The sequence below is a fragment of the Kogia breviceps genome, chromosome 1, assembly GCF_026419965.1.
Source record: "Kogia breviceps isolate mKogBre1 chromosome 1, mKogBre1 haplotype 1, whole genome shotgun sequence".
In the NCBI taxonomy this organism is placed as follows: domain Eukaryota; kingdom Metazoa; phylum Chordata; class Mammalia; order Artiodactyla; family Physeteridae; genus Kogia; species Kogia breviceps.
Genome location: NC_081310.1, coordinates 90,163,802 through 90,187,951, shown reverse-complemented (window position 1 = coordinate 90,187,951; position 24,150 = coordinate 90,163,802). Strand labels below are relative to the sequence as shown.

At 37.8% G+C, this 24,150-nt stretch overlaps 1 protein-coding gene across 2 annotated transcripts in view; it reads left to right on the top strand.

Annotated features, from left to right (window-relative positions):
* Positions 1–16,724: 16,724 nt before the first annotated feature.
* The window catches only part of SLAMF6 (SLAM family member 6), a 29,299-nt gene continuing 21,873 nt past the window's right edge, over positions 16,725–24,150 (top strand). For both annotated transcript variants that reach the window (XM_059067380.2, XM_067035350.1), the window contains exon 1: positions 16,725–16,837. In XM_059067380.2, coding sequence (XP_058923363.1) covers positions 16,732–16,837 — 106 coding nt within the window. In that variant the 5' untranslated portion in view covers positions 16,725–16,731. The remainder of the gene's footprint in view (positions 16,838–24,150) is intronic.

Genomic DNA, 24,150 nt, shown 5'->3' with positions numbered 1-24,150 from the left:
TACTGCCAGCCAGCATGGTGCCTTGTACCTTGCTTGTGAGCTATAAACACTGTTGAATAGAATTGAAAGTGACCAGCCAGCTTGCAAAGAAGATACATATTGGAAATACTGGTGGATAGGAGCCAATAATCACAGTGGAATCAAATCATGGAAAGCATTACATATCAAGAGGCAGACATCAGAGGCTATTCCTAGTATAAGGACCCTTTGGAGGGAGAAGATTTTCACAGTTAGACCAGCTAAGACATCAAGTGATGCAATGAACCAGGTGTGAAGAGGTGAAAGGCAGTCACCCTAGGGAAGGGTATGAGGAGGAAATAAAAAGATGTGGTCCTAAAGGATGAAGAAGTTCCAAAGTCACACTGAACAGGCTGTTTCTTCTAAAATAAAAGTACTCCTTTATGTGAGTTGAGGGATTGCTCCTGAATATTTTCATTCTGTAACTGCTGCCCCTGCCTCTCTCTGGTGTGCTTACTCAGTCACATTCTTAGTATACTAACACCCCAGTGGAAAGGTGAGGTGGGAGAGAAAGGAAGGAAGGAAAGAAAGAAAGAAAGAAAGAGAGAGAGAGAGAGAGAGAGAGAGAGAGAGAGAAAGAAAGAAGGAGAGAGAGAAAGAAAGGGGGGAAGAAAGAAAGAAAAAAGGAAGGGAGGGAGGAAAGAAGGAAGGAAGGAAAGGGGAAGGAAGGGGGAGAAAAGAAGGAAGGAAGGAAGAGGGAGAAAGGAAAGAAGAAAGGAAAGAACCATAGATAAGTGTTCCTTAGGTCCTCCAGGAGAACGAACCTGGGATGGAACCAGTGCACAGAAATTCTTCAAGTGAGCTTTGGGACTCAGGACCACCGTGTTTGATTCTTTCCTATGAATCTTCTGATTTATGAAGACGTAAGCTACTCTCACCCCGTTCCCAAGGGCTCAGTTCTCAGATAATCCTTCTGTAAAATGAATGTGATCTTATTTTCCCTTTCACATATTTCCATACAAACTAGATTATGAACAACAGGTCTATAAAATCAAAGTATTCTTTCAGTGGAGAGGATCTTGTATCAGACAAAGATGTGCTAGTTTTAAAATGTGCATTGAAATTGAAATCTCAGGGGCAGGGCCCTCTAGTGGAAAGCAGCGGTAAGACCGGACACTCCCTCGCAAGTCAGCGTGGGCTTTACCAGGGAACTGAGAGAATTAAAAGTTGCAATTAATGCCTCTCAGAAAAAGAAAGTGAAGCTGATTTAAAATGAGATTTTTTTAAAGCTATAGAACATTATGAACTGCACAGCCCACAAGAGAAGCGCTGGACTGGGCCACCTATGGAAAGTGGGCATAGGAAGGGGCCCGGCTGGTCCAGGCTATGTAAACAGAAAGCACTTCTCATGGTTACTCCTGGAGAAAAGAAATGACTGGGCTATACTTTCTTCAAGATCCATTACTTTCCTTCTATTTGAATTTTCCCTGAAATTCCCTTGATTTGTAAAATTTTCTCACATGTAATTAGTGACAATCCCTATTGGCTGTAAAATGAAGCTTAAGGACATAATAGCAAAAAGTGTAATGAGTGGTCACAAATGTGGACTCTGATGCTAGAGTACCTGGATCTGAATCCTGCTTTCTTAGATATGTGACCTTAGGCAAGTTATTTTAACCTCTCTGTGCCTCAGTTTGCCCATCTGTAAAATAGGGATAATACTGGCTCCTACGTTGTAGGGTTGATGTGGGGATTAAATGAGGTGTTCGGTGCCTGCACACAGTAAAGCCCTGGATCATTATATTAGCTGTTCTTATAGGCCTGAAACTGTCATAAGATGCTAAACCAAAATTATGAAATAAGGTTCTTGCAACACAAATATATCTGATATTGTGCTAAATTAACATGGTATATCAAACTTTTAACTCTCAATCCTCAACTCAATATCTGCTCCTATTATTTCACTTATTACACTACATCCTAATTACCTGATAGCATACCTGTCTCCTCAACTAGTGGGAGCACAGGGGCTATGTCTGAATGATAGTGATGGAAATAAAGAGCTATTTGAGGGCAGGGAGTCTGTAATAGTTAATTGAGGGCTTACTTTGTACACCAACTGCTACACTAGATGCTGTAAAATAGAAATTAACTCTCCTAGTTTACATTAAGGCTGAGGGAGTAAATACCTTAGCAAAGCCAGTAAGCTTGGGAAGACAGGATTTGAACTCAGGACTTCTTGTCATCAAGGGCTAAGTACTTGCACTCTACCATGCTGCCTCCCTTTACCTGCTCTGGATTCCCAACACCTGGCACTTTGCTTCAAGTATATCACACACCTGGCATCTTGCTTGGCACATAATAGGTGGCCCACAAATATTTGTTGAATGAATATGTACATATAATAATATTTTAAAGACAATAACTGCAGCTCCAAGTCAACATGTTCATATATTAATTCCGCTGTTCTCTAGATAACCACCCAGCTTTCCTTTTGGAAACAGCCATTAAGGAAGCTTGGATAGAAGCCCTCTCTGCATTTTGGACAGAGCTAGTTTCCTAGCAAACAAGGAATCCAGGTCTTAAGCATTTCTGATGAGTTGTTACAAAATGAGAAAAACACAGTGTAAATTTCCACTATTGAAACCACAAGAAAAACAGGAATAGAAGAGGTAAGAACTGGGGAGTTGTGCTATACTATCTCATGGCTAAGAAACAGCTGCACACCTTGAGATTTTAATGATCCTCCATCCAAGTGTGATGAGCCCTTGATGGTTTTTCATATTAAAGTGTTAATACATTTTGACAAAGGCCCATTAGTAAAAGTCCTGAAGTTCTGATTTGAGGAAGAAAAGTAATGACCAGTACATTCTCTAGAGGCTTGTAGACTTTGAGAAATTTATTTAGAGAACGCATAAGAGAACTATCCTCTCTTTGGATGATAATTATTATCATTGCTCTTGCTGGCTGATTGCCTAGGCAGTTCTGAATAGCCCTACACAAGCCTCTGGGTTTTGCTGCATCAACTCTGGAATCTGAAAGTGGCCATATCTTTGCAAGTGGGAAATAGAGATTTTTTTCTTATGAGGTCTTAATAGGCAAATAATTACATAAATTATCTGTCAGGGAATTTTTTAAAAAACACATAATCTCAATCACTAATTTATAATCTATATTTCCAACTGTTTATGGGTCATTTCTGCATGGATGTCAGAAGTCACCTTAAATTCAGTGTGCCCAAAATTGAACTCACAGGTCTTTCCTTGACCTCCCCAACTTGCTTTCTGTCTGTTTCCACTGTGCTAGTTAATGGCCCACCAAATCATAATAGCTGACACTTACTGAGTGCTTACTATGTACCATTCCCGCCCTGATGTTTTATATGTATTCACTCATTTAAGCCCATAAGAAACATTAAAACTTATCTACCCTCAAAGTAGTTGCAATCATCCTCCATTTTACAAGTTAAGAAACTGAGTTACAGAAAGGCTAAGTAACTCAGACAAACAAATATTAAAACCAGGAATCAATTCCTAGTCTTCCAACTCCAGGGGCTGTGTCCTGAACTGCTATTCTTCACTGCTTCACCAATCAGCAGTTACCCAAAGCAGAGAAATCTTTCATCCTTGAGTCTTCTTTCTTTCTCCCATCACCTCACCTCTCCCCTACATCTAATCAGCTATTAGGTCTTGTCAATTCCAACTCCTCTATTTCACCCCTCTCAACCATGTCTCCTCAATCTGTCTAATTCTCAAACATACCCTCCCTCTCTATCCCAGTCTCTCAGTTCATTCCTTTATCATTTATTACCCAGGCTGCTATCACATAAAGAGCAATCTTTCTAAAACATGGAAGTTATCACTTCTTTTTCCTGTGGAACCAGACTCCTTAGCAATCTGACCCATCAGATTTTCCAGGCCCCTCACCTGCATCTTCCCTAGGCTCCAGCCACATAGAAATATCGTGAGTCCATGAACTCACCATATCCTTTCCCACTCTCATGTCTTTGCTCATGCTGCGTCCCCCACCTGAAATGCCTTTCTCTCCATTCCATCTCTGGCTCTTTCATATTTCAAGGATCAGACCAAGTATCCCCTCTTTGTGTAGTCTTCCAAAACCTCCCACTCAAAGCTAAATATATAGCTCCCTATTTACACTCCTACATCATTTAGTACATAAGTGCATAATAGTAGCATTTATCATATTCTTTTATAATTATATAGCTGTGGCATTTTCTTAACTGTCTCCCCAACTGGTCAATAAGTTGTTTTGGCTCAGAAGACTTTCTCCTCTTCTTTGTGCCCACAGTACCTAATAAACCTTGGATCCTCAAAAACTTGGATTAATTAATACAAGCATGTAGATTATGCTCACTAGTAGCAAATGCTGCTAAACCTATTTCAGAAGCTAGGTGCCATGTTTGTAACAGGGTATTTTATCCTTTCTACATGTTATCTTTTATTTCATGCATTTGTAAATTTCCACTAATAAAGTATTGTCTGCACCTTGAAAGTGCCTAAGAAATGAGACTACAAGCTCCGTTTCAGCAAGTAAATACAAAAATATTTGATGATGCATCTATTCTGTTAGTGTCTTACTTGGCTTTTTCAGGAAAAGAAGAGATAAAATAAGTAGCTGAAACATCAAAGACTATCAACAATATGATAAAGGCTCTGTGCAGCTGAGAACTCAGACCCTGAATAGACACAAAGTTACCATGGATTGAGGTAGTCAGAGAATGGGGAAAAGGAAGTCTGCTGTGAGAGAGATGACCAGGATCCTGAGAGAAGATGGAAAACCTAGAGATAGGGAGGACCAGGACCAGAAACAAGAAACCAGAGCACAGCAGAGGCATATGTGTAGAGGAAGAGCAGGGAGTTCTGCCTTGATCATCCTAGAAACAGAGAAATTGGGCATTTAAATCATATGTTTTGGGGTCCATCTCCCTCTAGTACAAGAGCTTTGTCTTATTCATCTTTTCAGTAAGAGCGCTCATCACAGAAGCCAATGCCTAGGAGAGCTTAATAAATATTTGTTGATTCACTTTGTTATAAAGCAGAAGCTAGCACACCATTGTAGAGCAATTATACTCCAATAAAGAAGCTAATAAATAAATAAATAAATATTTGTTGAACTGAACTCGGACTGGGACCCAGACATCAAGAGTAGAATAGAAGTCCTGGAAACCACTTTGAGTCTGTTTCTAGGGAATTTGAGAGTAAGACTGTATGGGTCACTCACAGTGCCACTTGGAGAAAAGGAATAAAAGGACTAGGTTTTTCAATGATGAGACTAGGGTGTGGTTCCCTCAGAACTATGGGTGCAGGGCCTCAGGATGTTTTGTAAAACTTTGAGGAAATGACTTGTTAAGAGGTGGTATGTGAGATAGCAAACAGTACCTTCTAGATCTGAAACCACTTCCTTTACTCTCTACGTATCAAAGCTTCAGATCCTCTGCTCTGAGCAACTCTTTGCAAATATGCTTGGGTTCCCAGCTCCCACAGTCACATCTCTTCATCCGTTTATTGTTGGGCTGAAATGGAACCACTACCCAGAAGAATTTCAGAGCCACCGATGTAGCAACTTTATAAACAGGTACAGATAACCTTGAGAAGATTTTTAAAAATTTTTGGTGGTGTTTTTCCAGTACTCTCTGAGGTTCTGGCACATTGCATTTAATTTAATCTAAACATTAGCCTTAGGACTCTCCCTCTATCTGAAATGCTTTACCACCCACTCCGTACCTTCACTACCTCTAATACACACTTCACTTAGTTAATGCCCAGTCATCCCTCAGGGCTCAGCTCAAATGTCCCTTCCTGAGGGAAGTCTTCCGGTTCTTCAAACCATGTCTGATGCCCATTTTTATTCTATTATACTAGATCTCTTTCCACCACAGCAGTTTTCAAATTTTGTCTTTAAATATTTCTCCTTGTGATTATCTGATCAATGTCTCTCTTTCCCCACTAGACTGTGAGCTCCATCAGGGCACAGATCACATCTGATTTTGCTCATCATTTGTATCCACAATGTCTGATCCTGTGCAAGTTACAGAGGAAGTCCTCAATGTATAATATTTTGATTAACTAGTGAAGATGCAACAGTTTGTACAGACTTTAACTGTCTTACCTTACCTGGAATGAGTAATTCTTTGGCACATGTCTCAATGACAAAGCTATTTTTTCCAAGTATATTCCCTTAATAAGTTTCCAACCTTCAGATGGAAATGCAATAGAAAAATACTGGCTTTATTTCCTGTGTATAAAACATAGTTAAGAATTAGAAAACACAGAAAAGAGTTAACATTAACAATGTGGGCCTAAGACTGCTATCCTTTGAAAGGTGTGCTTACAAGGTTGCCCCTTGGCTGGTGTCTTGGAACTTGGATTTGGGGAGAGTTCTACCATTCGCTGATAAGAGGGAGTCACTGAACTTAAACTGTTTATACAAACAATTTGCTTTGTGCTGAATACCTGATTTCCTTCTGGGATTCTGAAATTTTGTACATGCTAGGTAGACAGCACCTGCATGACTACTGATAAAAACCCTGGAATCCTAGGCTCAGACAGACTTCTCTAGAAGAAAATACTTCACATGTGTTGTCATCACTTGTCACTAGAGGAATTAAGCATATCCTGTGTGACTCCACTGGGAGAAGCCTCTTGGAAGCTTGTACCTTGGTTTCTCCTGGACACCACTCTATATACCATCTCCTTTTACTGATTTTGCTTTTTATCTATTCACTGTAATAACTCACAGCCATGCATATAACTATATGCTGAATCCTATAAGTCCTTGTAGTGAACCATTGAACCTGGAAGTGGTCTTGAAAATCCCTGACATACCTCCTTGAATGTTTTTATAATCCATCCAACTTTTCTTCTTCCATCCAGCAGTAGTTACAGCAGTCAAGGCACTATCATCTCTTACCTGGACAACAGCACTTTACCTCCTGAAGTCACACTTGCCCTGGTCCATTCCATTCTCTACATGCAGCCAGAGAGATCTTTCCAAAACACAAATATAATGCCATCTTGTGGCAGTAAGAACAAATGGATTGCTCTGGTATATAGCTTTACACCCATAATAGTTCATAAGTTGAAAGGTTATAACTAGAAGAACTTCTTTAACTGGAGATAAAATGGAAAATATACTCAGCTATCTAATTCCCCAAGAGCCACCAAGCCTAGTCGGTCTTATGAGCTAGCTCCACCACCTTCAATGAAAGGATAATTTCTATGTAATTTTAACTGTTCCAAAGTGTAAAAACTAGTGGAAAATTTCAAAATTCATTGAGCACTATTAATATAGCACTGATTCCAAACTAGATGAGGACGATTCCCAAAAAAGAAAAATATAGACCAGGGATCAGCAAACTACATCCTGTGGACAAATCCAGTCTGCCAAGTGTTTTTATATAGCTTGTGGGTTAAGAATAGTTTTTACAATTTTTAAAAGTTGGAAAAACTCAAAAGAAGGATAATATTTGGTGACATGCAAAAATTATATGAAATTCAAATTTCAGTGTTAATAAATAAAATTTTGCTGGAACACTCCCAATACTCACTCATTTACATATTGACTGGGGCTGCTTTCATGCTACAACAGCAAATTGAATACTTGCAGTGGAGATTGTACAGCCCACACAGTCTAAAAATATTCACTATCTTGACCTTTACAGAAAAAATTTGTCAATTCCTGATATTGATCAGCCTCACTTATTAATATAAATGTTAAAAATCTTAATTCAGGCAGGGCTTCTCTGGTGGCGCAGTGGTTGAGAGTCCACCTGCCAATGCAGGGGACACGGGTTCGTGTCCCGGTCCAGGAAGATTCCCACGTGCCGCAGAGCGGCTAGGCCCGTGAGCCATGGCCGCTGAGTCTGCGTGTCTGGAGCCTGTGCTCCGCAATGGGATAGGCCACAACAGTTAGAGGCCCGCGTACCGCAAAAAAAAAAAAAAAAAAAACAGTTCAAATTTTAGTAAATTGAACCAAGCAAGGAATTAAAAGAAAAAGAAATGTAATCAAGTAGGAGTTCTCTCCAGAATTCAGAAATTATTTATCTTTAAGAAATCTTTTTTTTATGTAGGACACTAACTTTATGGAGCTCAGGAGTATTAAACATTATGTAGATGTACAAAGTACTGAAATCCCTCATTATAAACAATAACCATACCTTACCTACTATGTGACTCATCAATCCATAAGATTTCTTGTACCTTTTTATTTTTTAAATTTTTTTTATTTTTTATTTTTTTAACATCTTTGAGTATAACTGTTTTACAATAGTGTGTTAGTTTCTCCTTTACAACAAAGTGAATCAGTTATACATATACATATGTTCCCATAACTCTTCCCTCTTGTGTCACCCTCCCTCCCACCCTCCCTATACCACCCCTCTAGGTGGTCACAAAGCACAGAGGTGAACTCCCTGTGCTATGCTGCAGCTTCCCACTAGCTATCTAATTTACATTTGGTAGTGTGTATATGTCCCTGCCACTCTCTCACATCATCACAGCTTACCCTTCCCCCTCCCCATATCCTCAAGTCCATGCTCTAGTAGGTCTGTGTTTTATTCCCATCCTACCACTAATCTCTTCATGACTTTTTTTTTTTTTTAGATTCCATATATATGTGTTAGCATACGGTATTTGTTTTTATCCTTCTGACTTACTTCACTCTGTATGACAGACTCCAGGTCTATCCACCTCATTACAAATAACTCAGTTTCATTTCTTTTTATGGCTGAGTAATATTCCGTTGTATATATGTGCCACATCTTCCTTATCCATTCATCTGTTGATGGACACTTAGGTTGCTTCCATGTCCTGGCTATCGTAAATAGAGCTGCAATAAACATTTTGGTACATGACTCTTTTTGTCTTGTACCTTTTTAAATCTGAAATGTCCAAGAAAGAAAACTATTCACCTCTTTGTTTTATACAACATACAAGATGTCAAAGTGAAACTGTCTCTTATCTGTGGAAGCTACCCAGTTCCCTGTAAGCTCAAAATTATAAATGTAAGTAAACATAGTTGTGTCCACACATATTTTTTAAAAAATTTTTTATTGAAGTATAGTTGATTTACAATGTTGTGCCAATCTCTGCTGTACAGCAAAGTGACTCAGTTATACTCATATAGATATTCTTTTATATATTCTTTTCCATTATGGTTTATCATAGGATATTGAACATAGTTCCCTGTGCTATATATTAGGACCTTGTTTTTTATCCATCCTAAATGTTACGGTTTTCATCTACCAAGCCCAAACTCCCAGTCCATCTCTCTCCCTCCCCACTCCCCCTTGGCAACAACAAGTATGTTCTCTATGGCTATGAATATGTTGCTGTTTTGTAGATAGGTTCATTTGTGCCATATTTTAGATTCCACATATAAGTGATATCATATGGTGTTTGTCTTTCTCTTTCTGACTTACTTCACTTAGTATAATAAGCTCTAGATGCATCCATATTGCTGTAAATGGCTTTATTTTGTTCTTTTTTATGGCTGAGTAGTATTCCATTGTATATATGTACCACATCTTCTTTATCCATTCATCTGTCAATGGACATTTAGGTTGTCTCCATGTTTTGGCTATTGTGAATAGTGCTGCTATGAACATAGGGGTGCATGTACCTTTTTGAATTATAGTTTTGTCCAGGTATATGCCCAGGAGTGGGATTGCTGGATCATATGATAATTCTATTTTTAGTTTTCTGAGGAACCTCCATAATGTTTTCCATAGTGGCTGTACCAACTTACATTCCCACCAACAAGTGTAGGTGGGTTCCCTTTTCTCCACACTTTCTCTAGCATTTGTTATTTGTAGACTTTTTAATGACAGCCATTCTAACTGGTGTGAGGTGGTACCTCATTGTAGTTTTGATTTGCATTTCTTTAATAATTAGTGATGTTGAGCATCTTTTCATGTGCTTACTGGCCATCTGTGTGTCTTCTTTGGAGAAATGTCTATTAAGGTCTTCTGTCCATTTTTTGATTGGGCTGTGTGTTTTTTTGTTGTTGAGTTGTATGAGCTGTTTGTATATTTTGGAGATTATGCCCTTGTCTATTGCACCATTTGCAAGTATTTTCTCCCATCCATTCTGTAGGTTGTCTTTTGTTTGGTTTTTTGTTTGTTTTTATGGTCTGCTGTGCAAAAGCTTGTAAGTTTGGTTAGGTCCCATTTGTTTATTTTTGCTTTTATTTCTATTGCCTTGGGAGACTGGCCTAAGAAAACATTCGTACAGTTTATGTCAGAGGATGTTTTGTCTATGCTTTTTTCTAGGAGTTTTATGGTGTTATGTCTTATGTTGAAGTCTTTAAGCCACACTTGAGTTTATTTTTGTGCATAGTGTGAGGGTGTGTTCTAACTTCATTGCTTTACATGAAGCTGTCCAACTTTCCCAGCACCTCTTGCTGAAGAGACTGTCTTTTCCCCATTTTATATTCTTGCCTCCTTTGTTGAAGATTAATTGACTGTAGGTGTGTGGGTTTATTTCTGTGCTGTCTGTTCTGTTCCATTGATCCATATGCCTGTTTTTGTACCAATACCACACTGTTTTGATTACTGTAGCTTTGCAGTATTGTCTAAAGTCTGGGAGAGTTATGCCTCCTGCTTTGTCATTTTCCCCTCAGGATTGCTCTGGTAATTCTGGGTCTTTTATGGTTCCATATAAATTTTTGGATTATTTGTTCTAATTCTGTGAAAAAATGTCATGGGTAATTTGATAAGGATCACATTAAATCTGTAGATTGCTTTGGGTAGTATTGCCATTTTAACAATATTAATTCTTGCAATTCAAGAGTATAGGATATCTTTCCATTTCTTTGAATCCTCTTTTATTTCCTTTATTAATGTTTTATAGTACTCAGCATATAAATATTTCACCTCCTTGGTCAGATTTACTCCAGGTATTGTTTTTTCTTTGGTGCAATTTTTAAAAGTATCATTTTTTGCATTCCCTTTCTAATATTTCATTGTTAGGGTAAAGGAATGCAACTGATATCTGAATGTTAATCTTCTATCCTCCTACTTTGCTGAATTCATTTATTAGATCTAGTAGTTTTTGCATGGAGTCCCTAGGTTTTCTATATATAGTAACATGTAATTTGCATATAGTGACAATTTTACCACTTCCCTTCCAATTTGGATAACTTTTCTTTTTCTTGTCTGATTGCTGTGTCTGGGGTTTCCAATACTATGTTGAAGAGAAGTGAGAGTGGGCATCCTTGTCTTGTTCCAGATTTTAGCAGGAAGCCTTTCAACTTCTCACCATTGAGTATTATATTGGCTGTGGGTTTGTCATAACTGACTTATTATCTTGAGATATGTTCCCTCTATTCCCACTTTGGTAAAAGGTTTTTTTTTCATGAATTGATGCTGAATTTTGTCAAATGGTTTTTCTGCATCTATTGAGATCATCATGTGGTTTTTACCTTTTCTCTTGTTAATGTGGTGTATTACATTGATTGATTGATTTGCATATGTTGAAACATCCTTGTGAACCTGGGATGAATCCCACTTGGTCGTGGTGTATGATCATTTTTATGTGTTGCTGGATTCTGTTTGCTAATATTTTGTTGAGAATTTTTGCATCTATATTCATCAAAGATATTGGCCTGTAATTTTCATTTTTGGTGGTGTCTTTGTCTGGTTTTGGTATCAGGGTGATGGTGGCTTCATAGGATGTCTTTGGGAGTGCTCCCTCCTCTTCAATCTTTTGGAAGAATTTGAGAAGAATCAGTATAAGTTCTTCTTTGTATGTTTGGTAGAATTCACCTGTGAAGCCATCTGGTGCTGGACTTTTGTTTGTAGGAAGTTTTTAAATTACAGATTCTATTTCACTTCTAGTGATAGGTCTGTTCAAATTATCTATTTCTTCTTGATTCAATTTTGCTGGGCTGTATGTTTCTAGGAAGTTGTCCATTTCTTCTAGGTTGTCAAATTTGTTGGCATATAATTGTTCATTGTATTCTTTTTTTTTTTTTAATTTCTGTAGTATCATTGAGATTTCTCCTTTTTCATTTCTTATTTTTTTTATTTGGGTTCTCTCTCTTTTCTTCTTTGTGAGCCTGGCCAGGGATTTGTTAATTTTGTTTATGCTTTCAAAGAACCAGCTCTTGTTTTTGTTGCTTTTTTCTATTGTTTTTTAAAAATCTCTATTTATTTATTTTCTCCCTGATCTTTATTATTTCCTTCCTTCTGCTGACTTTAGGTTTTGTTCTTCTTTTTCTAATTCTTTTAAGTGGTAGGTTAGGTTGTTTATTTGAGATTTTTCTTCCTTTTGATGAAAGTTTGAATCACTATGAACTTCCCTCTAAGAAATATTTTTGCTGCATCCCATAGATTTTGTAGGTTGTGTTTTCATTGTCATTTGTCTCAAGGTATTTTAAAATTTCCTTTATGACTTCCTCATTGACCCATTGGTTTTTTAGTATCATGTTATTTAGTCTCCATATAATCATTTTTTTCTCATTTCTTTTCCTGTGGTTGTTTTCTAGTTTCATGCCATTGTGGTCAGAGAAGATGCTTGAAATAATTTCTACACTCTTAAATTTCTTGAAGTTAGTTTTGTGCCCTAGGATGTGGTCAATTCTAGAGAATGTTCCATGTGCACTTGAAAAGAATGTATATTCTGTGGTTTTTTTGGATGTAGTGCCCTGAAAATATCAATTAAGTCCAACTGTTCTATTGCATCATTTAGGACCTCTGTTGCCTCATTGGTTCTCTGTCTGGAAGGTCTGTCCATTGATGTGAGTGGGATGTTAATGTCTCCTAGTATTATTGAATTCATATCAATTTCTCCGTTTATGTCTGTTAGTATTTGTTTTATGTATTTGGGTGGTCTTCCTATATTAGGTGCATATATGTTGATGGTGTAAAAGTCTCTTCTTGTATTGATTCTTCTATCATTATATAGTGTACTTCTTTATCTTTCTTTATAACCAACCTTTGCTTTAAAGACTGTTTTGTCTGATATGAGTATTGCAACTCCCACTTCCTTGTCATGTCCATTTGCATGAAATAACTTTTTTTTTTGTCTGCATTAGGTCTTCATTGCTGCATGTGTGCTTTCTCTAGTTGTGGAAAACGGGGGCTACTCTTTGTTGTGGTGTGCAGGATTCTCATTGTGGTGGCTTCTCTTGTTGTGGAGCATGGGCTCTAGGCATGCAGGCTTCATTAGTTGCAGCATGTGGGCTCAGTAGTTGTGGCAGACGGGCTTAGTTGATCTGTGGCATGTGGGATCTTCCCAGAGCAGGGATCAAACCCATGTCCCTTTCACTGGTAGGCAGATTCTTAACTACTGCACCACCAGGGAAGTCCATGCATGAAATATCTTTTTCATCCCCTCACTTTCAATCTATGTGTGCCCTTTTCCCTAAAGTGGGTCTCTTGTAAGCAGCATATTGTAAGCTCTTGTCTTTTAAATCCAGTCTGCCACTCTATGTCTTTTGATTGGAACATTCAGTCCATTGACATTTAAGGTAATTATTGATATATATGTATTTATTGCCATTTCAAACCTTGTTTTCCAGTTGATTCTTTATTTCTTCTGTGTTCCTTTCTTTTTTCTTTTTGTTTTTCTTTTTGTGGTTTGACGATTTCCTTTTATTTTATACTTGTGTTCTCTTCTGTTAGGTTTTTGTGACTCTATTGTAAGTGTTTTATTTGTGGTTACCCTGTTTTTCCAATATGTTAACCCCTTCCTATAACTGCTTGCTTTAGACTGATAGTGATATAGATTCAAACACACTCTTTAAAAAAGGAAAAAGAGGGCTTCCCTGGTGGCACAGTGGTTAAGAATTTGCCTGCCAATGCAGGGAACATAGGTTCGAGCCCTGGTCCGGGAAGATCCCACATGCCACAGAGCAACTAAGTCCGTGTGCCACAACTACTGAACCTATGCTCTAGAGCCTGCAAGCCACAACTACTGAGCCTGCATGCCCAAAGCCCATGCTCTGCAACAAGAGAAGCAACCACAATGAGGAGATCGTGCACTGCAATGAAGAGTAGCCCCTGCTTGCTGCAACTGGAGAAAGCCTGTGCATAGCAACGAAGACCCAACACAGCCCAAAAAAGTAAAAATAAAGAAATTTTTAAAAATAAAGAAAAAGAATCTGGATTTTCTTACTCTCCTTCCCTACACTTTATGATTTTGATGTCCCTTTTTACATCTTCATGTTTATCCTTCTGCTGTTCCTTGTGTTTATCATTGCTTTCACAAATTGGTTTTTTGTTTCTTTTTGATCTGTATACTGGGTAATTTAAGTGATTTACTTTCCAGTTGGATTTACTCCTTCCTATTTCTTCTTGCTTCTCTTCTATTTAGAGCTGACCTTTCAATATTTCTTTTTATTGTTAATTTTATTTTATTTTTATTTATTTTATTTTTAAAAATTTTATTTCTTTTTATTTATTGCTGTATTCTTTTAGTTTTTGCTTGTCTGAGAAATTCTTTATTTCTCCACCTCTTCTAAATGATAATCTTGCTGGGGAGAGTATTCTAGGTGGCAGATTTTTCTCTTTCGAGACTTTGAATATATTTTGCAAAAGAAATCTTTTATTGCAAGGTTTTGTTTAAACACATTAAAGGGGAGAGAAGAAATAATCATCTGGAGAGATTCTAAAACATGTATTCGATTAAATTCAACCCTGAATGGCCAAAACAATCCTGAAAAGGAACAAAGTTAGAGGATTCACACTTTCTGATTTCAAAACTTACTACAAAGCTACAGTAATCAAAAGAGTGTGGCAGGGTCATAAGACAGACACAGGGTGCTGTAGAATAAAACAGAAGAGACCAGATATAAACCCTCAAATATATGGCCAAATGATTTTTAACAAGGATGCCAAGAACATTCAATACGGAAAGGGCAGCCTTTTCAACAAATGGTACTGGGAAAATTAGATATTCTCATGCAAAGGAATGAAGGTGAATCTTGCCTTAAATGATGTAGAAAAATCAACTCAAATGTATCAAAGAGATAAATATAAAAACTAAGACTATAAAACTCTTAGAGGAAACAAAGGGGAAAATCTTCGTTACATTGGATTTGGCAACGATTTCTTGAATATGACACCAAAAGCATAGGCAACAAAAGAAAAAACAAATAAACCAGCCTTCATTAAAACGAAAAACTTTTGTGCATCAAATGATACTATCAGGGACTTCCCTGGTGGCACAGTGGTTAAGAATCTGCCTGCCACATATGGTCACCTTATCTTTGATAAATGAGGCAAGAATATACAATGGAGAAAAGACAGCCTCTTCAGTAAGTGATGCTGGGAAAACTGGACAGTTACATGTAAAAGAATGAAATTAGAACACTCCCTAACACCATACAAAAAAATAAACTCAAAATGGATTAAAGACCTAAATGTAAGGCCAGACACTGTCAAACTCTTAGAGGAAAACATAGGCAGAACACTCTATGACATAAATCACAGCAAGATCCTTTTTAACCCACCTCCTAGAGAAATGGAAATAAAACCAAAAATAAACAAATGGGACCTAATGAAACTTAAGAGCTTCTGCACAGCAAAGGAAACCATAAACAAGATGAAAAGACAACCCTCAGAATTAGAGAAAATATATGCAAATGAAGCAACTGACAAAGGATTAATCTCCAAAATATACAAGCAGCTCATGCAGCTCAATATCAAAAAAACAAACAACCCAATCCAAAAATGGGCAGAAGACCTAAATAGACATTTCTCCAAAGAAGGTATACAATAGACAACAAACACATGAAAGGATACTCAACATCATTAATCATTAGAGAAATGCAAATCAAAGCTATAATGTGGTATCACCTCACACCGTCAGAATGGCCATCATCAAAAAATCTACAAACAATAAATGATGGAGAGGGTGTGGAGAAAAGGGAACCTTCTTGCGCTCTTGGTAGAATGTAAATTGATACAGCCACTATGGAGAACAGTATGGAAATTCCTTAAAAAACTAAAAATAGAATTACCATATGACCCAGAAATCCTACTACTGGGCATATTCCCAGAGAAAACCATAATTCAAAAAGACACATGCACCCCAATGTTCAGTGCAGCACTATTTACAATAGCCAGGTCATGGAAGCAACCTAAATGCCCATCGACAGATGAATGGATAAAGAAGATGTGGTACATATATACAATGGAATATTACTTAGCCATAAAAAGGAACGAAATTGAGCCATTTGTTGAGATGTGGATGGATCTAGAGACTGTCATACAGAGTGAAGTAAGTCAGAAAGAGAAAAACAAATATCGTATTTTAACGTATGTATGTGGAACCTAGAAAAATGATGCAGATGAACTGGTTTGCAGGGCAGAAATAGAGGCACAGATGTAGAGAACAAACATATGGACACCAAGGGGAGAAAGTGGCAGGGGGTTGGGGGTGGGGGTGTGATTAATTGGGAGATTGGGATTGACATATATACAATAATATGTGTAAAATGGATAACTAATAAGAACCTGCTGTATAAAAAATAAAATAAAATTAAAAAAAAAAAACCCAGTAAATTTTAGGTTGCATAATCACAATATGTAATTTAGGTTGTTTTACTACCATAAAAAAAGAAAGAAAAAAGGATATAGATAGTGAAAATTCCAATTCACATCACACACAAGATTTTTGCACTTTGCTCAGAAAAGAAGTAAACAGAGTAGTAAAATAAAACTGGGACTCTTTGTATGTGGGAAGAAGGCCTTGTCACGCCTCTGAGAGGAAGAGGGCAGTTTCAGTAGAAGCACTTTCAGTTTACGACAGAATGTCAAGAACATTGACTGCCTTGAGGTCTCCAGCACCATTCTCCACTGCTAAGAGCATGATCTGGCTGTTCCAGTCTCTCACGCTTGCCTGCTGCCTTGGCCCAGGTAAATGCTGAAGCAGACCCATGTAGTCATGAGTCATTCCTGGTTTTGTGCAGCTTGCTCAATCTAAATCACCTATTTATAGATGTCTGTCTGTCTCTCTGCCAAGGGATCCGGTGGGGCTCACAGTGGTGCCTGCTAAACTGCCATTGCCTCTCAACCTAAAAGCTTATGGCCTGAAATGGTTCAGAGTTAAAAGCTTCAACTGTGTTTTCATTTAAGTGAATTATCTGCTGGGGCTTGGGAAATGTGCTTTTATGAGACAAGACTGTTTGGGGTTTATGACCAGCATGTTGTGGTATAGAGACCTAAGGTTAAGAAAAGAAGCCTTCTTACTTACTGTGGTATCACAGGTAGGTTACATTTTCCTCCTGAGCCTCACGATCTTCATTGGAAATATTGAAACTCTATGGTTCAGCTTAGCTGAAATTTCTGAATCCAACTAAAACACTAGAAATAGTCCTCTCAGTTTTTGCTTACTGTGATAAAAAGCGTTCTCCAGCTTTCATTTCCTTTGATGCAAATCAGGGTCTATCTAGTCCAGCAGTACCTAATTTGACAGACAGAAAGGAATTCTCTGATCCTGCCTGCTTCTCATTCCCTGCTGTCCATTCTGTGGAAAGCATGAAGGTTCATGTCAGGTTTGGAGAACCACAAGTGGTCAACTGGGGCCAAAGTATAGGATGGGGCAGAAGACAAAACAGGAAAGCTAGCCCAGAACTAGCCCAGGGTAGCAGATAAAAATAGTTAATATTCATTGAGGGCTCATACTGTTCCAGGAACTGGGTCAAATGCTGTACATACATCATATACATAAGCCTTATGACAGTTCTATGAGTCTATACTATTATTATCTCCTTTTAAAATAACTTGCCCAAATTTCATTAGCCAGTAGGTGGCAAGCTCTTGCAATATTTTTGAGGAGCAGTGACAGTTGAATAAACATGGTAGCAGCACAAGAGCAAGAAGAACAGAAGCAAAAATCACCATAGATGTAGAATTAACTAGATTAACTGGCAATGGGGGGGAAAGAGAATTCACTGTCATCCAATAAATATTCATTGAGCATCTGCTGGGTGCCTGGCACTGTTCTAGTTCCTGGGGATACACCATGAACGAAGGAGGCAAAAATTCCTGCTCTCATGGAGTTAACTTTTTAGCAGGGGAGACAAACTATAAACAAGATAAATAAGTGAAATAGTATATTTGATAGTGATAAATGATAAGAATGAAATAAATCAAGCAGGGAAAGGAGATATGAAATATTGGGGGCCGGGTGAAATTTCAGAGTAGCCAAAGAATGTTACAAAGTTGCGGGGATGAGGGAGCAGCCATGAAGAGAAGGTGATTTCAATTTTGGAGCTACTAATTTTAAGATGTTAGTGTGATATCCATGAGAAGATTTCCTGAAAGCAGCTGGAAATTTAGGACTGGAGGTAGAGCTGACGTTGGAAGCTTAGAAGTCACAGCATAGAATTAATAAATGAAGTTAAGGAGAAAAGTGTAAGGAGGACATAAATGGGAAATATGTATAAGATGCAGAAAGAGGGAGAATTCACTTACACATTCAAGAGCCACTCCCCAGGGTGGGAGCAGAGACTCATGTCTTTGCCTCCTTGCAAAATTGAACCCATCTCTAGAATTAAATATTCAGAATGTCCTCAGGTTAAAATTCCACTGCTTCTCCTCATTCCCATCAATACTTCTCATAAGGGCCCTATGAAATATACACTATCTTCACTTTAAAGAAGAGGAAAGAAGGCATACAACACTTAAGTAACTTGCTTAATGTCACACTGTTATGGGGGAAGTGGGGATGGTGCAGAAAAGAAACATATTTGAATGTGTTTTGCAGGTGTTCTGAGGCCCAGGAGGAAAGCAGTGATTGCCAGGGTTAGAAATCAGGGAGCCTGGTTCCAGAGTCTGTGTTCATAACCACTTTACTCTGCTAGTTAGTTTATACACAGTTATATATTCACATAAATGTATGTATAATTATAAACTGTGATCCTAGGAAGAAAATAAGCAGGGTACTGATGCCGAAAACTTGGCTTCTGTACACTGGTGCTGAATTGAATCTCAGAGACAGAGTTTTGGGTGAAACAGAAAAGTGTAGCTTTATTGCTTTGCCAGACAAGGGAGACACAGCGCGCTCCTGTCCTCAAAAACTGTGTGTCCCGGGCTTCCCTGGTGACACGGGCTGGGCCCGTGAGCCATGGCCGCTGAGCCTGCGCGTCCGGAGCCTGTGCTCCACAACGGGAGAGGCCACAACAGTGAGAGGCCCACGTGCCAGCCAAAAAAAAAACAAAAAAAAAAAACAAAAAAACTGTGTGTCCCAACCTGGGACGATTTGGTGAGTTTTATAGCAATGGTTCAAGGTTGGGGTTACTGATAAGATTAGGGTGTGTGCAGGACCTGTACTCCTTTAATTTGGTCTCAGGTAATCTGATGAGTTTCTATGGTTCCTTTAATCTGGCCTCAGGTGGTCTTCTTGAACAGCTTCTCTGGTTCCTTTAATCTGGAATGAGGCATGCTGATATCTTCCATTTTGGGGGTTTAAGTTCTGTAGAAGATCTCAAAGATATTGTTGTTTAACCCTTGAGGCAGAACCAGGACCCTGCCCCAAGGCTGCACTATTGTTTCTTGGCTGCTCCTCTCTCTTCTCTGCATCCCCTCTCCTCCCTGATTAGCAACTGTTCTAATCTGCCCTTTGGAACTCAGGGAAGGTCATGGAGGCTGGAGTCTATTCCCTACAAACAAGAAATGGGGGACATAAAGCCTTCCATCCCCAGGAGTCCCCACAGTGTCCTTCTTGGTTTCAGTACCATTGGAGAGAAAAACAAGAGGATCTGCTTGGGATGAGGTGATGTGGAATGGATTTTCTGGAAAGGTAACATCTCCTCTGATATTTAAAGAGTGTGAGAAGTCAAACAGGGGAGGAGTCTAATGAAGAAGCATTCAAAGCAGTGGGAATTACATGTGCAAAGGCCCTGGTGCAGGGAAGAGTTTGGAGTGATTAAGGAAGGGAAAGAAAACTACTGTGACAAGAGTATGGCACAAATAAAATCAATCTTGAAAACAAGCATGAAGGAAGATGACTCATGCCAGCTTACATTCTTTCAAGGAGCTGGACACCATAACTTGCTACTTTTAAGAAATGTATCTGAAAAGATAAACCATGTTAAGAAATAATCCCAATTGGTATAACTGAAATCAGACATTATCATGCCCTGGAGAAAATGAATCTCATTTGCTTCTCCATTTTATTCTTTATAGGTGGGGACTTACTTACCAAATGTTAATATGCATACAAATTATTAGGGAATCTTATTATAATTCTGATTCTGGAATGGAGACTAAGATTCTGCATTTATAACAAGCTCCCAGGCACCCCCAATGCTGCTTCATGAACCACACTCATGAGATTTTAGTCACAGTGGGGTTGGAGGGATGGAGAAATAAGAACAGATTCTTCAAGTGTGTTTGCAAGAAGCAGATACAGGTATTCTGATGCTGAAGAGAGAACAGTGGTAGGAAATATATGTACAGCCAATACACATGGGCCAACCAAATGATTCTGACACTTTGAGTCAAAAACTTACAGGCTCTTCTGCTAAGAGATTGTAATCCGATGACTCCTCTTCCCCTGAACAGCATTATCTACTTCTTACTAACCATCCACACCTTCAAATGTTTATTGTTGTTCACCACAGGCAGAGAGTTGTTTATATTTTGTCACTATCCTCAAGGACAACTGTGTCTTTCCACCTCTCAGAATCTGTGGTCTGTGCCCACTGGACTGCCAGCCTTCCACACCTCCCAGTTTTCAGCCTCCCACTATCTCAGTTGTGTCTCCATGTGCACACAAACTTTTTATCTTTCTTTTTTTTCATTAAGGTGAAATTCACAAAACAAAATAATAATATTAAAATGTACAATTCAGTGACATTTAGTAAATTCACAATGTTGGGCAACCACCACTTCTATTGCTCCAAAACATTTCATCACCCCAAAAGAAAACCTTGTACCTATTAAGTAATCTCTTCTCATTTCTCCTTCCCCCTATCCCTCTTCAAACACCAATCTGCTTTCTGGCTCAATGGGTTTACCTATTCTGAATATTTCATATAAATGAAGTCATGCAACATGTGACTTTTTATATCTGACTTCTTTCACTTAGTACAATGTTTTCAATGTTTATTCATATTGTATCATGTATCAGTACTTCGTTCCTCTTTATTGCTGAATAATATTCCATTGTATGTGTGTATCACATTTATTTATCCACTCATCTACCAATGGACATTTGTGTTGTTTCCACCTTTTGGCTTTTGCAAATAGTTCTATTATGAAGACTTTTATACAAGTATTATTTTCAATTCTTCTGGGTATATACCCAGGAATGAAATTGCTGGATCATATAGTAATGTTGTACTTAACTTTTAGAGGGATCACTAAATAGTTTTTTCCACAGTGGCTGTACCAGTTTACAATCCCACCAGCAATGTATAAGGGTTCTAATTTCTCCACATCCTTACCAAAATTTATTTTCCTATTATTTACTATTATTATTGTTGTTATTATTATTAATCACCATCTTAGTACATGTAAAGTGTCTTGTGGTTTTTGTTTTGTTTTGGTTTGGTTTTTTTGTGGTACGTGGGCCTCTCACTGCTGTGGCCTCTCTCATTGCGGAGCACAGGCTCCGGACGCACAGGCTCAGTGGCCATGGCTCACGGGCCCAGCCACTCCACGGCATATGAGATCTTCCTGGACCAGGGTACAAACCTGTGTCCCCTGCATCGGCAGGCGGACTCTCAACCACTGCACCACCAGGGAAGCCCTGTCTTGTGGTTTTGATTTGAATTTCCCTAACAACAAATGATATTGAGCATCTTTTCATGTGCTTATTGGCCGTTTGTATATTTTCTTTGTATATTTTCTTTCTATTCAAGTCCCTTGTCCCTTTTTGATTGGATTGTCTTTTTTTTTTTGAGCTATAAGAGGTCTTTAACTACATTGAATACTAGACCCTTATCAGGTATATGATTTATAAATATTTTCTCCTATTTTGCAAGTTTTCTTTTCATTACCTGATAATGTCCTTTAATGCACAAAAGTTTTTAATTTTGATGAAGTCTAATTTATCTATTTTTTCTTCTCCTGCTCACACTTTTGTTGTCAAAAGAATTCATTGCCAAATCCAAGATCATGTAAATTTACCCCTATGTTTTCTTCTAAGAGTTTCATAAATTTTGCTTTCATATTTAGGTCATTGAAACATTTTGAGTTGATTTTTGTATAGGTGTGAGGTAGGTGTTCAACTTCATTCTTTTGTTTATAGACATCCGGTTTTCCCAGCATTATTTGTTGAAGCAACCATTCTTTCCCATTGAACGATCTTGGCATTCTTGTCAAAAATTAATTGTCCATAAATGTATGGGTTTTTTTATGGACTCTCAATTCAATTCCATATAGACATCTATATGTCTATCCTGATACCAGCAATGCACTGGCATGTGATTAATGTAGCTGTGAAAAATTTTAAATTGGGAAATGCGAGTTCTCCAATTTGCTTTTATTTTTCAGTATAGTTTTGGCTAGTTGGGGTCCCTTACAATTCCATATGAATTTGAAGAAGGGCTTTTCTATTTATGAAAAAAAAGTCACAAAAGTCATTGGAATTTTGACAGAGATTGAACTGAACCTGTAACTTGCTTTGGGTAGTATTGCCAAATACTTAATCTTAAGTCCTACAATCCATGAGCACAGTATGTCTTTCTGTTTATTTAGGTATTCTTTAATTTCTTTCAAAATATTTCATAGTTTTCAGTGTATAAGTCTTGAATATCCTTGGCTAAATTATTCATAGATATTTAATTATTTTGGATGTTATTATATATAGAATTGTTCTCCTAATTTCCTTTTCAGATTGTTCATTGCTAGTGTTTAAAAATACAATGTATATTTGTAAAATACAAATTAAAAATATACAATTGTAAATTTACAGTTGTAAAAATATGTGTAGTAATTATAAATTTTTGTAAATTGATCTTCTATGCTACAACTTTGCTTAATTCATTTATTAGCTCTGATAGTTTTTTTGTGGATTCTTTTTCTTTTTTTTACTTTTTATTTTATATTGGAGTGTAGCTGATTAACAGTGTTGTGATAGGTTCAGGTGCACAGCAAAGGGACTCAGTCAGCCATACATATACATGTAACCATTCTCACCCAAACTCCCCTCGCATCCAGCCTGTCGCATAACATTGAGCAGAGTTCCCTGTGTAATACAGTAGGTCCTTGTTGGTTATCCATTTTAAATATAGCAGTGTGAACATGTCAATCCCAAACTCCCTGACTATCCCTTCCCCCAATCCTTCCCCCCGATAACCATAAGTTCATTCTCTAAGTCTGTGAGTCTGTTTCTGTTTTGTAAATAAGTTCATTTTATCATTTCTTTTTAGATTCTGCATATAAGGGATATCATACGATATTTTTCTTCCTCTGTCTGACTTACTTCACTCCGTATGACAATCTCTAGGTCCATCCATTTTGCTGCAAATGGCATTATTTCATTCTTTTTAATGGCTGAGTAATATTCCATCATATATATATACCACATCTTCTTTATCCATTGCTCTGTTGATGGACATTTAGGTTGCTTCCATGTCTTAGCTATGGTAAACAATGCCTCAATGAACATTGGCGTGCATGTATCCTTTCAGACCATGATTTTCTCTGGATATATGCCCAGGGGTGGGATTGCTGAGTCATATGGTAGCTGTATTTTTAGTTTTTTAAGGAACTTCCATACCGTTCTCCACAGTGACTGTACCAGTTTACATTCCCACCAACAGTGTAAGAGGGTTCCCTTCTCTACACACCCTCTCCAGCATTTATTGTTTGTGGATTTTTTTGTTGATAGCTATTTTGACTGGTATGAGGTGATATCTCATTGTAGTTTTGATTTGCATTTCTCTAATAATTAGCAATGTTGAGCATCTTTTCATGCCATTTTCTTAGTTGTTTTGGTTTTGTTTTTGTTGGTCTTTTTTCTTCCCTTCCTCTTTTGTTCTTTTCTCTTGTGACTTGATGACTGTTTTTAGTGTTGTGTTTGGGTTGCTTTTTCTTTTGTGTGTGGTTATCTGTTGCAGTTGTTGGGTTTGCTGTCCCCATGAGGTTTTGATATATCAGTTTATATATGTGCAAGGGTTTTTTGTGGTTGTTGTTTTTATTTTTTTATTTGTTTGTTTTAAGTTGCTAGTCTCTTTCCTGCATAGAGGAGTTTCTTTAACATTTGTTGCAAGGCTGGT